At 38.6% G+C, this 15430-nt stretch overlaps 2 protein-coding genes across 11 annotated transcripts in view; one reads left to right on the top strand and one right to left on the bottom strand.

The window, feature by feature from the left end:
• fmn1 (formin 1) overlaps positions 1–8607 on the bottom strand; it is a 36659-nt gene extending 28052 nt beyond the window's left edge. Inside the window, exons 1-3 of one of the 2 annotated variants that reach the window (XM_085133561.1) lie at positions 7596–8607; positions 5666–7388; positions 1395–1573 (exon numbers count right to left, since the gene is read on the bottom strand). In XM_085133561.1, the coding sequence (XP_084989687.1) occupies positions 1395–1573; positions 5666–7340 (1854 nt within the window). In that variant the 5' untranslated portion in view covers positions 7341–7388; positions 7596–8607. The remainder of the gene's footprint in view (positions 1–1394; positions 1574–5665; positions 7389–7595) is intronic. The other variant, XM_085133562.1, reaches the window with a different exon arrangement.
• Positions 8608–9791: 1184 nt separating this feature from the next.
• ryr3 (ryanodine receptor 3) overlaps positions 9792–15430 on the top strand; it is a 112146-nt gene continuing 106507 nt past the window's right edge. For 8 of the 9 annotated variants that reach the window (XM_085133557.1, XM_085133558.1, XM_085133555.1 and 5 more), the window contains exon 1: positions 9792–10287. In XM_085133557.1, the coding sequence (XP_084989683.1) occupies positions 10240–10287 (48 nt within the window). In that variant the 5' untranslated portion in view covers positions 9792–10239. The remainder of the gene's footprint in view (positions 10288–15430) is intronic. The other variant, XM_085133559.1, reaches the window with a different exon arrangement.

The following is a 15430-nucleotide window of genomic DNA, read 5'->3' as shown; positions in this document are numbered from 1 at the left end:
TTGTAGTCCTCTAAATGTATAAAATAGAATCAGTTTCCGCTTTCAAATGGATGCACAAAACTCACTGAAAATGGTGAGCCACTCAAAATCAGCCACTTGGGTTACACACACACAGTGACATTAGTGACTCTGCAGTTGGATAAGTCCCAGATAAAGGGTATAAGAAGAGCACATCAATAAACAGACTATTGGCCTGCTTGCAAGTGGCAGTGACAGCTATATATTACTGCATATTGTTGCTGAACATATGCATTTGTTTTTCATCCCATGTAAATTACATCTTCAAAGTATTATAGCACCTTCAGTGTGAACAGTTTGGGGGCATTGGGGGGAATAGATGGAAAGTTCTTTGTGACACATGTGGTGGGAACAACATGTGTAATATGTACAATACCCCATTACAGAAGTAACCCCATGCTAACTTCAGTGATTCTTTCAATTCTTCATATTCCGTTCGGTAATCTTTTCTTTTAATCTTAAACAGAACACCTGTCTGTCCCAGATGATTTCCTGCCTGTTTCTCTCTGCTTTGCTCTTTTCTCTTCATACTGTCAAATAAAGATTCAAAATGCCAAAACAATTAAACAAAACTTCAAATATTTTCAGCAAAGTTAGTCATGCACGCACACAGAAGGAAGGAAGTATTAAATTTATTAGTGTTTATCGTCTCTCCTACAATGCACTTACAGAGTTGCGTTAAATCCCTTCTATTATGCCACTACAGGCAACACAGAGCTCTTTGTAGCCCTGGACTGGCTCATGAGGCTGGGATTTACACAGTTGTGAAGCAAGGACAAGTTCATTGCCATAGTGATGCAGCACTGAGTGATGCAGCACTGACTGATGCAGATGGGGACTTATTTCAGGAAGGTTTACAGAGAACAACGGCACTGAAATTAAATTAAGGCATCGCAATAACGGCACTTAGACTCTTTGTAACTTTTCACACATGCAGAATGAAGAGTGTGTGCAGTATGTTAAAATTAAATTACATTCTGGGAAAAACAGCTTTCGTATTCTTACACAATGAGCCGTTAATCACAGCAATTAACTCTCAATGCAACTGAGGTAAAAATATTTTCCCACTGATTTATTTTTGCTCTTAAATATAGAGCACAGACTGCAAGTAATAAAGTATTCTGAGTCTGATTCTGAGCTAGTAGAGCTCCATGCTTACATGCCTCACTCTCCTAATGCCATATACAGAACACAGCCTCTTGTGTTCTGTGTTCTTGTGTTCTTTCTTTATACAACTGACATAACAGTGCCATTTCTACTTTGCAAGAGTGGCTGCTGTTTTCAACTGCTCCATCACCTCATCATCCATCTTTAGACTCTAAAACTCTGTGCTGTGTTGAGATGAGCTCAGAGCACATACTTTTCATTCTACTCACCCTCAAATCCTGGGGCACAGGTGTGGGTGTGGGTGTGTCAGTGATGTCATCATCGGGGGCAGTGATGCGCAGGAAATCAATGTGTTTGGGTCTGGATGGATCGGAAAGTGACCTGCAGATAGAGAGAGACTCCTCGATCTCCTGCTGCCAGATCTCCTCCTGCCTCTGCAGAGCTTCATCTGGAGAAAAGATTTTTTTTTAAAAGAAGCAAGGCCTACCAACTTCTAATATAACTTGTATTAGTTTTGGAAGCAAATTAGGCTGTCTTAGTTTATGGTAGGTCTTTTGATATCACAGGTAGAGAGCTCATTTTAAACTTTGAAGCCCAACTAATTTTGCACACCACTGGCAAATGCTTCATGTTAAGCTTTAGTGTCACCATGAGGATGTAACAAAGAACTTCAGCTAAGAACTCTTACATTAACCTTTAGCATTTCATAAACAAGACAAAATTACACTCCTGCTCTATGAGGAATTAAGCGCTGATTGATTCTTTATGCAAATTGCAAATTCAACAACCATTAAAAGTAGTCTAGAGAAGAAGAGAAGGTTTTATGCAACTTCATAATTTGAATTGAAATTTAAAGATGTTCCAGAGTTTCCACAACATGATGAATGCATATCAGTATATAGCCAAGACTGCCACTCTGAACTGTTTTAATCCCACATTGGTCAATATAATAATGGTTCTCACAGACTTGTGGTCAGGAAAGGAAAAATACCAGATTCAGTAAAAGGCAGCTGTGTGTGTGTGTTTACATTAATTTCCTCCATCAAGGGTGGCAATTAAGCCAGTGATTAAGGAACTATTCAAATACTGAGCCACGACAGTGAAAACGTACAAATAAAAACCAACATTTAAAATGTTAATTAGAAAATAATCAATCAAAAGTGGGAGTGCTCAGTGCCGAAAAACATTACATTGTCTGATGTATTAATGGAAAATATAATTTTACAGTTTGTACTTAGTTTAGGTGGGGCTGATTTTTATATCAATTATTATATATTCTATTATATATACTCTAATTATTATTATAAAATGTATTGCTGTTATTAGAGTTTTATATTTTTTTATATGTTCTGTTTGCAAAAATCTCAACCTGTAAAGTGATAAAACATACAGTTTAGTGGAAATGAAAGTAAAACATTAGGTAGAAAACAAAGCAAAACAGTAATGCACAGGGCAAATATCTCAACAGTGTATTTAAACACAGATCCTTAGTAAATGCATTAATGATAGCTTGACTGTAGTAAATGTGTGAGTATACTTTCAGATAAAAATGCTAACAGAAATTAGCATTTTTTTTCAGAGGACACATAACCGTTCCAGAACATTAAACCGCTTATAGAAATGTGCTATCGCCCGGATTTGACCACACTGAACAGAAAACTGGATTTATGAAGATAACCCCCAGAAGGCTCTGAATGTCTTTCTTCTCCTCTCACTAATCGCCGTCCTCCACACATTGGTTGTATTTCACAAAGCTTAGAGAATTAATCCTATTTGTTCAGCTAGCAGCCCTGCTGCCTGGTCTGAACAGAGTTTTATTGCTACAAAAATGAGGCGAGACAACAGACTCTCTGCTGATCTGAGGGAATGCTCGACTCTGCTAAACATGCATTTATTAACAAGTATTTCCATGTACAAATGGGTTCAAGCTTTCCCTTTGTATTCCCCTAAAGATGTTTATTAAAATTATTAAAATCTACACCGTCTGTATATGGACGCCGCACAGTAAAGGAGTTCTTAGTTTTTAAAAACAGGCTTGAAGCCCATTTGGCTGCACATTTTGACTTTAAAGTGAAAAGACCAGCAGTTTCCTGCTATTAATCATTTACTGAAAAAGAATTAAAGAATTTGGAATCAGTTGAACTGATTCCAAATTCTGAAAATACTCCATCATCATACCATCTTCATCTCTCTCCCTATAAACATCAAAGAAGTTTGATGGGTTTGAGTGCACACACTCTGATTAAAAGTTATAAAACTATTGTTGATAATGTTTCGGTATTTAAATTATTTTTTTTTTCACAACATTCAAATTTTGATTTTGTGGCCAAATAATTTGTAGCATATAAAATGCTATACATAATTATGATCTGTGAGAGACTAGAGACCTGTTGAGTGTGTAGCCAACATTTCACTCATTGTCGGTTTGGACAAGCTCTAGCTCAGGGGTGTCCAACTTCAGGCCTCAAGAGCCAGTGTCCTGCAGGTTATAGATGTCACCCTGAGTCAACACACCTGAATGATTAGTTCATTACCAGGCCTCTGGAGAACTTCAAGACATGTTGAGGAGGTAATATGGCCATTTGAATCAGCTTTGTTGGATCAAGGATACATCTGAAACCTGCAGAACACCGGCCCTTGAGGCCTGGAGTTCCCCACCCCTGCTCTAGCTTATAAATTGCTTAAGCAGATAAAAAAAAATGTATGAATGAACAGACAGACAGATGGATGAATAGATGGATTGTTAGCTGATGTTTATTTATTAATTGTTTTATTTTGCAGGTACTGCTGATGCATTAACATGCACTTGGTTTACTAATCATCAGCAAGTGTGTCCACCTGTATCACCGCAGATTTGCCAGGTTCCTCTCGAGCATTTAGGTGAGTGTTAACACAATGCCACACAGGAAACATGCAATTGCTGCTATACTGGGAAGAGTTATAAGACCATTTTCAAACAGTTTGACATCAATTGTTCCATGATGAAGAAAATTATTAACAGTTGAAAAATGTTAATGACCGCTTCAAGCTTCCCAGGAGAGGACAGCAAAATCACCCTAAGATTAGAGTCATGCTCCAAGAAACTACATGTTCTTTTTCACTTGACTTTATATATTTCCTTCCTGACTAGGCTACCTTGTGTTTTGATTTTAATATTTCCCCTCCTTCTTTTCTTTCTGTTTTAAACGAGGCTACATAATTTTTTTAATTCACATTTTTTTTTATCACTGAATACTTATTTTAAACCTGGTAGACTAGAAGGATGGCAAAGATTTGATACTGACTCCGAACTGGTGTTTACAAGCTGTTTTACGGCACATTTCAGTCAGAACAGATCTGTGATTACAAGTGTGTCCAAATCAGGTGCTCTCCAGTACTTTGTGCCTGAATGAACACACGCTTACTCAGTTATGATGGTATGTCAGAGCAGCGAGGGGTCATTATTCACGGACTGCCACACATCCGTTAGATCTGATGTGCATGTGTGTTCAACAACCCAGAGAAGACCACAGCAGCGGATGAGATTGCACAAAGACTTCGTTTAGAGCATTTGTATCAGAGTGTTTTAATCAATGTTTAAATCTGACAGTCAGGCTTAGTCCACTTTATGTTTAATGACCACGAAAGATTATCTGAGAGAGAGCCCAGTGTGACGTCTATGGTATGACCTTTTTAAAATAGTTCATTACACCTTTCACTTTCTAGTTGGCAGGATTCATGGAAACTATGCTTTTGAGGATAAACTGCGATACATCAAAGCTTTAACTCCTCTGCCCCACACCACACCCACCTCTGCAGTTAGCAGTAAAATAGTTGGGACTGTGATTGAATATTACTGTGCCAAAGTATTAAAAACCTGGCTCGTCTCTTCATATTATACACTGCACTAACACTATGGATAATATCTATTAACAGCCTCAAGTTATAGACTACGCTGCTTGTTTTATCTTTTGATATCTAAGTCATTCTTTATTTTTATGTCTCACGAATATCTCCATAACATCTTTGTCAGTGTAACAGTTTCCTCACCCAGCTTTCCGCCATTTAATTTTCCTGGATAAAGTCCAGCTATGGTCCTGTTTATCTATCAGCTCCAACCAGCACTCAGCTACATATAACAACTGTTCCCATTATTCATTCAATTCATAACAACACTTCCAAAGGAATGGGTAACGTGAGAAATGAAAGTCTGATTTGTGCACAGCAAGTTGGCATCCAACAGCATAGCTTCATAAAGCTCTTTCAATACATTTGAGTTGTTTTTAAGGAGTTTTTATGCCACATAAAATATGTTGTACTACCAATAAAATGGTGTATTCTATGGCACAGAGTTTGTGGGGGGTTTTTTATTATCAGAGTCAAGATATAAATACCACGAAATAGTCATAATTCCACCGTCTACCATTGTTTTAATTCTAATGTGCTTCCACCAGTTATTCTAGAAATTAGAGTTTTGGGTAAGACTATCATATCACTACAATGACCTACCACTTGACAGCCTCCATCCATCTAAATTGTTGTTGTTTGTTAACATTTTTACCTGAAGAGAGCAGATAATCCTTCTCTGTAAACTGCTCCTGAGCGTCCCTGTGATCACTTTCTCTGGCACGTTCACCGTCTCGAGCCCCACAAATAATTGTGGTGTCTTCAAGTGGTTCCGTCCAAACTCTGTGTGATGTTTCTGCTTGCTGATCATCTGTGCTCAGTCTGGATATGAGCATAGGTGGCAGCATGGGGGACAGTCTTTCTAAGCTGCTTGATTTAATTGGAGAAACCTCCAGGTTTTCAGACAGAGATGGCGTAGGAGAGATTTTTCCACCTGCTAAAAGAGGATGTAATGAGGCATTGTTTGGCACAACAGAGTTGATGAGGTAAGGAGGTGATTGTGGATTCAGAGACCCTTCTGTTGTGTGGCTCTGCTCACAAAAAGTCTCCTGAGGCTCTTTAAAGCCTTCACTCTCTGCTTTTGATCCCTCCATCCTCAGGGCCTGCTGCAGACTCCATCTCAGAGCGTCAGCCAGAGCACAAAGCTCCTCAACAAACAGAGGCTTGTCCCCACTAGACTCCCTGTTCTGGTCCTCCAGTGGGGACCGAGTACTGATTTCAGCTCTGCGACTTTTCTGGAGTGACACCTCTGTCTTCCATCCATCTGAGAAAAAGTGAGGTTCTTCTTCTCCTTTATGACATTCCTTGATCCAGTCCAAACTGGTGAGACTCACCCGGCGTATTATTCCTTCCACCTCCTCAATCTTGCCCATTACTCGCCGAGCTGCAGCTCTCTGCCCCATCACCTCAAGCATCTGCTGAGAGGACTTTATGTCTGCCTTCTCTTCATCTTGTTTTTGGCTTGCAGTCTTGTTACTCTTTGCCTCCATACTAGTGTTGGAGAAAAACATTGAGTACATCTCATTGTCGTATTCAGAAAGGTCAGTGTCCGAGTCAGTAGGAGTATATTTTTCCTCTTCAGACATATTCTGTCTGGGAGAGAGATTGACTGCTTCGCTCTTTGATCTAGATAAGCTTGCAGAAGAAGTATTAGGCAACTTTACTCTCCAGAGTGGCTTTAACTGGTGCGTTAAAGTATTTATATCATCTCTTTCTCTCCTAATAATTTTCTTCCTTCTGACTGTGGGAGTGCAAATGATAGGTCTCTCTTCTTCAAAATTCCACTCCTCAAAGGAAGAAGACCTCAACCTCTGGAGCTTCCTCAGTCTCCTTGCCTTCAGAGGTGCCCGTGGAGTCCCGGACACCATCTTGAGGTTATCCTGAAGGTCACTGGTGTAAACATGCCCTTCAGCTCTTCTTCTTCTCTTCCAAGATATCTGGACTCTGGGGGAGTTTGATAAAGCATCCCAAGTTTTTGTGTAACTGTGACAATTTGGCTTAGGTTTGGTTACCAGTTGGTTGCCCATGCTCATGAAAGCCTGGCAATCTGAACACAACGGTAAAAATTCTGTAAGCCAGCAGCTCTCAGATGAGTCATCCAATGCTTTGAGGGTTTCTTTAAAGTCTGTGAGGCCAGATTTGTCTGCGTGGCCAAGCGTTGCTGTTTCAGCTGGACCCTCCTCCCAGCGCTTAGAAAACAGTTTTTGTTGGAAGCTGGCAGGGGTTTTGGAGGGGGAAGATAGACTCCTGCATGGGGAGAGGGATGGACTCACGCAGCTCCTTTCTTTGATGGGTCTATAGAGGTGTAAGTTACTATAAGTCCTCTGCATGGTTTTATTTAATTATCACAGATGATCGGTGACCAACCACTGGGCCTGCTACAAAAAGAAACAGAGAAACATTTATTTCAGACCATTTAAATAAGTACTTGAACTTGTGTAGACTTACAGTTACATACTCTAACAATAAGTTAATTATGTTTTGCTCATTTTTTAAATATATATTTTTTTAAATGACTAATTAATGATTGCAAACCTTAAAAAAAGGATAAAAGAATGAAAATAAATGGATAAATGTCCACTTACTCGTAGCGAACAGTAGTGTCTCTCCTTGAAGCACCAGGTCACCCCTCTGTTGCACTCAGCTGTACTTACTGTGACATTCAGGTAACTGACAACTCCACGCCCACTGATACAACAGGATCAGCCAATCACTGGTGCACGCTGGAAATTCTGACAAATTCTATTGGCTGATCACCTAAAGATCACTACCACTAATTCCCTGATGCCTGACAGGTACTGACAGAAGCAGAAAAACTAACAGACGGCAGGCCCAGTGGGGATTTAGACTTATTGTAATCTTCTTGAATTCAAACTATACTGAAAGAAAGACAAAATAGTTATCACAGAGTGTTGCATGAGTATATTTATTCTTTATCTCTGTACTAGGCTATCACTTTAGGGTTAAAATTGGTGTATTGACTAAACTTTGTGAAACAGACAGCTATGCTCCACAGGACAATATATGATAACTTAAAAATTAGTGATTTTTTTTTTTTAAATTGAAGTAAAATTAATAATAAAAACAAAAAACAAAAAGGTGTTTGATATTATAAATTAAACAAACAAACCATGAATTGCATAGTTAATCAATATTGGTTCATGCTGTTTTACACCATTTTTACTCCAGTCCTAACATCCCATTGTTCAGTATGTATTTATCACCTCAGAATAAACTCAGAGAAATTCTGCTGTCAAAGGTTCTGATTTATATCAGTTTTTTACTTGCACTATTTAACTCACATCTGCCCTTGCAGAAGTACAGTGATCAGAGACTGTATTTAGGCCAACTGTTGTCCATGCCAAGCTGGACACTGGTCAGGCTAATCTGACTACTGGCCAGCTGTCTTTGATGGATCACAGAAACATTTACAGAAAACAAACTGCTATTCATACTGCTACTAACTTTACAAAAAAATAATACCTGTGACAAAGAAGATGGATGCTTATGAATCTGATTATGCAAAAATGGCATAACAGGGTGTCAAATTTAATGCCGAACAACAGTTGTTGTGAAGTGATTTTAATCTCCTATTATGTGATATTAACGTATGCACATGCAAGCCAATGTTGCCATCTCTTCAGACCTGGCCACAAAATCAGAATCATTTTTTAGATTACACTGTACACGTCCCAAAACAGGAAACAAAATGAATACTCTAATGGTAAAGAAAGTGCTCGTATCCCTTTTATAAAGACACTGGAGCAGATAAGCAAGTCAAAGACAGTCAAACAGGCAACAAAATTACCAGACGTTAGATGGATTGTATAATTGGAAAAAATGGGAAAATGTGTAAATAGTGTTGCAACTTGTACAAAGAGTCAGTAAAAGTGACGGAGAGTTTAGTTAAACTGTATGAGGAAAGAGCAGAATTTCCTGGATGGTACTGACATTTATTCTTTTGTTGTTGGCCATAATGTGAAAACAACTAAACTGATCATGCGTGATAAAATGTACCGGGACCTCACAAGATGACCACTAGATGTCAGTCATGTCTTGACATGATGTGGAGTGCGTTTTCTCATGATCAGTTTTTTTTTCTAAACCCACATGACTGACACCTAACTAATGCTGTAAATGCTTTACTTAGCATAGAGACGGATGTTAAATGCTTCGAAGTCAAATCCCAGTTAGATACCAGTTTGGTCATGCACAATATTTGGAATCACGAGCAGTAATCCTTAATTTTTATATCAAGTTATTTGATTTTTATTTGCATTTAATCTGCACTGCATCAAGTTATACTGTGAGTGAAATATTTCACACCCAGATAACTGTTATTCAATAAATATGTTCTAATCGAATTTGATATTTCTTTCTGAAAACCTTTTGACTACATTTAAAAGCACTATATATATATATATATATATATATATATATATATATATATATATATATATATATATAATGTGTGTGTGTGTGTGTGTATAAATAATTTTTTTTTCAATATTCCTTACATAAAATCAGGCATTTAAGCATGTAATGAAGCAACACTTTAGGTATGTTCAACATGAAACAAGTAAAAAAAGTTGTTGTTTTTTAAAGTCTCTACACTGATTCCACGTTGTGAAAACATAACTTTATATTTTCTTTATACTTTTTTACACTTTTAAGTTATACATTGCAGAGGATTTCTCGAAACTAAATTTACACCAGTCTCCAGACTTTTGAAAAAACTGCTAAGTGTCGGAGACGGGGAGAGGATGGGGGTGCAGACAGACAGACGGGGACGTTCATAACTTTGCATTCAGCTCCACTGCTGCCAGTCAAGACCAGCATGCGTCATTATCAGACAGGGAGTGAGACCAAACCGCAAACATTTTAAAAGTAATACTATTTTAGCACAAGGACCCATCCTCGTAAGCACCAGAGCATCAGCTGCCATCATCATCATCACCACTAGCACCACCGGGAGCTCGTCCCCTGATGCCCCGTCCGTCCGCTGATCCGCACTGCTGCTGCTAGGCGTCGGGGCGCGGAGAGGGGAGGGAAAGGAGGAAGAAGAGTGGATGAGGAGTAGGAAGGAGAGGAGTGGAGGGGGGCTCGGCCGGGCTGCCCTATATGGCTGTGGATGTGCTCTCTGCTAATATCGGCTTGAGAGGCACAGCATCGCGTTTCTGCCAGCAGTCAGTGGTGGCTTCCAGAGTCTAAGCAGGCTCCTTCACAGCCATGGCTGAGGGCGGAGAAGGGGAAGATGAGATCCAGTTCTTGAGAACTGTAAGTAAAGAAATTTTCCTCGGCGCGGACAGATAGAACCAATTCACATCATACACTTCACAGTCTCCTATCGCCAATTAACGCATTCAGAGGCAGCAGACGGCTCGTGAATTAAAGAAATCTCTTATTCTAGGGGAATTATCAGGGAAGTTTTTGTTAACGCATTGCCGGTGGTTAACTTTGCTTTCGCATATGCATGATTAATGATTGTGGAAGTTGCCGCAGGTTGCACGCTGCACCCCGCGGCCACGGCGCACCTGTCGACGTGACTCTTTATGAGGCGAATCTCAATGAGACCCGTCTGCAGGTGCAAGGGCAAAAAAAAAAAGGTGAACACCATCATGTCGTTTAATAACGCATTCCCTGCTCATTTTCATCCATCCATCATCCCTTTTTGGATTTCTCGAGAAACATTGCCCCCTCCCCCCCTCGCCCAACGCACACAATCAGTCGCTGCTGTTTTGACTTTGTATGGTTATATTCTTTTGCCTGGGGGAGAAGAGTTTCAATAAGTTGTGCTCACACGCAATCCACCCTCTGCGATTACTATTTTAGTTGTTTGACGCAGATTGCTTACGGTGTAGCTGCTCTGTGTGGTTATGCACAGCAGATATCCTTGTAAATGATATGACAGCTTGTATGTTGGTGTGGTGGGAAAAGCTATCATAGCGTTTTGACCGCGCTCGTATTCTTATTATCTGTTGAAGCTTTGTGACCCTGGTGTTACGTGAGCAATAATATGACTCCCACAACATGGACAGAAGCGATGGCTACAATTTTTTTTATACTTCTTTATGAAGCTTTATTTTTTTTTATTTGTGTTTGAATCTCAGGAAGCATTTAGATGACTTTTTTCCGATTTGCACATTGGAAAGAGTTTTTCAGTTGTTGGATATACTGTAATTGGCCAAATTTCTAGTTATTGTTAATCTGTTGTCTAAATGAGAAATTTAATGAGATTTTAAAGATCAGAAATACTCTTACTTGACATAAAAATTGTTTTTGAAGTGGTACCAAAATGATTTACAGTACATATTTTTGCTCAAGCTTATGTTAATAATTCGCAGATTGACATCAAAGTTGCAGTGAATTGCAGAATGAGCTGCTATATTTAGCAAGTTAATGCTTGTTAGCTGTGACGTATTTCATAAGTCAGGCAAGTTTCAGACGTCTGCTGATAGATTTGAATTTTATACACAAATTAAAGGAAAGCAACAGGATGTCAGAAAACGTGAAGCCTCTGTAGAAATACCCCTCCAGCCATTGTAATGTAATTCTTCCATAATGCTAGATGTATTGTTGGGGACAAATTGGTTATAACTGCATCTATTCAGGAAGTTTAGCCGCTATAATATCTCTCACACCTCTAGACTCTTTTTTTCAAAGAAGGAACTTGTAGTCATTTTCATTAGACCCTCTTTGGATCTTTTAGAATCTACAGTCAAGGATCGTGCTGAAACTGAGGGCTTGTTTTGAGACTTCATCCAGAGCCACAAATATTTGGATCATGCAGCTTTCATAGCTAGTAAGATCTTTTAAGTCACATTGAGTTTAAGTGTCGAATTCGTTCATCGATGCCCCAGAGATGGTGATATATAAATTACCTCTGATCTATATGTCAGAGGTCTGTCTGATTATGAGCAGTAGGCGGACCTTGTTCTTAACAGCTCCCACTATTTGTGAAGCCTGTGATATGCTGACACATGCCTCTCAGATTCTACTGTCACAATGGCATCCCAGTTATTTGATGACAACAGCGATTTGTGAGGGGGGGGGGGACCTTGTTATCAAACCTCTGTGGTGAGAGAAATGTGCCCCCACAGGAAGCCTTAAAATAAGAGCGCTAATTGAAATACACCCCATTACAAACTGTTGAACATTTAGGGATAAGCCTTTGCACAAGTGGTGTGTCTTTTGTGAAGGTAGCGGTCAAAAGTTTTTAAATGATTGTTGCCAACAAGTGACATTGTAGTATGGCTTTTGTTATGGATATGGAAGGAAAATAATTACCCGACCAAATATTTGGTAATTGCAGCTGCTATCTTAAGGAAAAACAAAACATAAAAAACAATGTAATTAAATGGCCAAATGTGCAAAGTGTCCAGCTTTGGATTAATCTTGTCATATGGTAACAGAGGCCCAGGCATTGTGATTCGCTTTAAGCATCAACGCTGCTGATGTGTAACTTTGAGAAAGCTGGCAGTCATGAGAGCTTCTCTGTCAAAGGTGAAGACAGCAGTTGCTTCTGAAACTTAATATTGTACCTCCGAAGCTTACTCTCTGCTTTGATTCAGGGAGATGATTAATACTCCACCTTATGATACAATGAAATGATGCATTCATTGATTAAGACCAGGCTTTCTTTGAGCCTTTCATTTAGAATAAAAGTCACTAATCTCGTGGCATTGAGTTCATGACTTGGCTCGGATTAAGGTTTGTTCATTGACACTCCTCTGTTAACATATGTCAGTTAAACATTATTAAACTCTGGCCACTGAAAATACAAAAAAGGAGTATTTAGGTACTGATTTATGCATTTCTTTTCTCCTCAGAGCAGAGAGAGTTACAAGCAGTGTTTGTAGTAAATAACCAGACACATTATAAACTAATCATTCTCCTAAAAGCCGTAGTTTTAAAAACATATTAAGTATGCAAGCTTGATAAATTAAGGATGTATTTTAGGATGAAAGAATAATGACCCAGGTCTAATAAAAGTAGGTTCCTTTTTTTCCTGGGTCTTTTACCACAATCATGTTTATAGTCTTCAAATTCATACTAAGACCATTTGGTGGAGTTTTTGCCTGAAAAATAAATAAGTTGGAATAATTAAACAACAAAATCTGCCAGAGAACATTATTTGTTCAGCCAGTGGCTGAAAACAAGAAGCCTGGTTTGTTTTGCTTCCAATCTGATTAAAATTTCCAACATTATCTCTGTAAAATGCACCAGTGTCACATGAGAAAGCTTGACAGGAATAGCTACAGTATCAGTTGGGTTGGGTTTAACCTATGTTCAGCTGCGGCTTTCTTTGTAGAAGTATTATTGGTATGTTTGCACTATACGCACTTTAAAAATAAATAAATAATAAAACCTGTGTTGTCCAGGTGAGCTGCTGTTGCACTTTTTAAGCCAGGTGTTCGCGGCTTGCAGTCCACCAGTAGCTCCTCTGGGCTTATTTGGAGTTTATGTTGTTCTGGCAGCCTTCTGCATACCAAGGCGAGGACTCGAGGGGTTTAAATTTAGCCTTTTTAAAGATGATGCTTCCACAGCACATATAGCTTTGCTCGCCTGGCACTAAACTAAACCACACCAGGGGCAGTGCTTCAGCCGGGGACGCACAACATCAATGGCACTTTAACACCATTTTTATGGGGATAAAGTAGCATTTAGAAATCAAATGCTTAAACCACATAGTAATATACAGCATTTTCTGAAGCTTAGTGTGTCAAAGTAATGGACAGTGTCACTGTTCTTTCAGGTTTCAAATCAAACGTGTTGGTAGGTGCTGGTTGAAACATTTTGAGTAGGTTTGCAGAAAATATGCACTGATCTTAGTCCAAGACTTGAAGCTAAATTCCTCAAAGGGGAAAAATAGTCTAAAACTAGATTTAATCCATGTCTGATAATCTGAGTTTTTAAACTTAAAGTGAGTAAATAATTACCAGATTACATCTTGGAGGATCTCTTCATGTACAGTAAGGGTAACTGTTTGTGGTGCTTAATGAGTGGGGTAGAGTGCACATAACATTTATTCTTTTTTCTAGAGTGGTTTTGCATCGACTCTTTAAGGTTAGGTATTTGAATATGAAAATCTGTTTCAGGCAACGTTAAAATGAAATCCTGTAATCTTGAAAATGTCATTTTAGTGCTGAGCAAAGATGAAAATGCAACGATATAATTTGCGTGTTTAATTTTCACACCTCTTTATGAACATTTTATGTATCTTAACCTCCTAGGACCTGGCGTCCACATATGTGGACATCACATTTTGGGTTATTTAGACCAAAATACTCAATTTTGCTCTACAAGGGCCACTTACGAGGACATTATACTGCTACTGTTCTATCAAAACTTTAAACGAGTATCCTCATATGTGGCTCTGATTTTTCATAAAAACAAAAATAAGGTAAAAAAAAAAATCTGGTAATTCTTTGTTTTTACATTCATTGGGCCCCAATCAGCCCAAATATCAAAGAGAAATTAAAAATGCATGCCATGGAGAGTTCAGGTCTTAGGAGGTTAAAGTTAAAAAGGTATAATCTTTGAAGTTATAAGCTGCCATACTTTGGAAAATATTCAGATGTTTTGTCAATTAAAAAAAAAAAAAAAAAATACAATGGTGCAATTTCATTCACCTTTTTTGCAAGCGGATGCAGTTTCTAACTATTTCACTATGGAAATGCTTGCTGAATGTTTAATAAATTGCATTGTGTATGTGTACCATTTAACTTTCCATTTTAATGTTTGAATATTGTTTTTAAAACTATTTGAAAATAAAGTGTAAACAGCTTTTCTTGTTTCATGTAATATGGGCACAGAATAATGGCGATTATTGCGTTTTCTTTTTTTTAAAATAACACACGTAAATGTGGAAATACAGGTGTGACGTTTCATTTTCTTTTTTTGTTTATTATGGTCCTGCATGGCTTCCATATCTGACGGTAAATGAAGTGTAATGCCGTTCAACTCTGATTTCAAGCTACTCACAAACTAAACTGGAGAAAAATGAGACCACATATTCTGTCTTGCTTGTCCCCATAACTAATAATGAATAATTTCACAGAGGCAGCTTTGCATTTATAGCAGACGACTAAATCCAGCATAGCCAGCAATACTGAAAAGTAATGGGCATGTTAAAATTTCCATATCATGATTCTGCAAGGATCCACTGAGCGTGTGAGAACAAGACTTCATGCAGACATCTGTGCGCCTGCCAGTTTTTTGTGACCGCTCGGGATGTGTCCATAGAGACAAAGCACTACAATGCATGAACTATCCACTTCAAGCGGGCTTCAAAGAAATATAACAGGGCTGACTACTCATACACAACAGAATAAGTGGCACTGCAGCTTGATTGAAGGATGGAGGATGTTCCATGTTGCACTAGTTGGCGCCCTTGCAAAGTTTGTCTCTCTAATAAGAT

This window comes from Neolamprologus multifasciatus, chromosome 15, assembly GCF_963576455.1.
Source record: "Neolamprologus multifasciatus chromosome 15, fNeoMul1.2, whole genome shotgun sequence".
In the NCBI taxonomy this organism is placed as follows: Eukaryota; Metazoa; Chordata; class Actinopteri; order Cichliformes; family Cichlidae; genus Neolamprologus; species Neolamprologus multifasciatus.
Note: the sequence above shows the minus strand (reverse complement) of the source record. Positions and strands in the feature narration are given on the sequence as shown.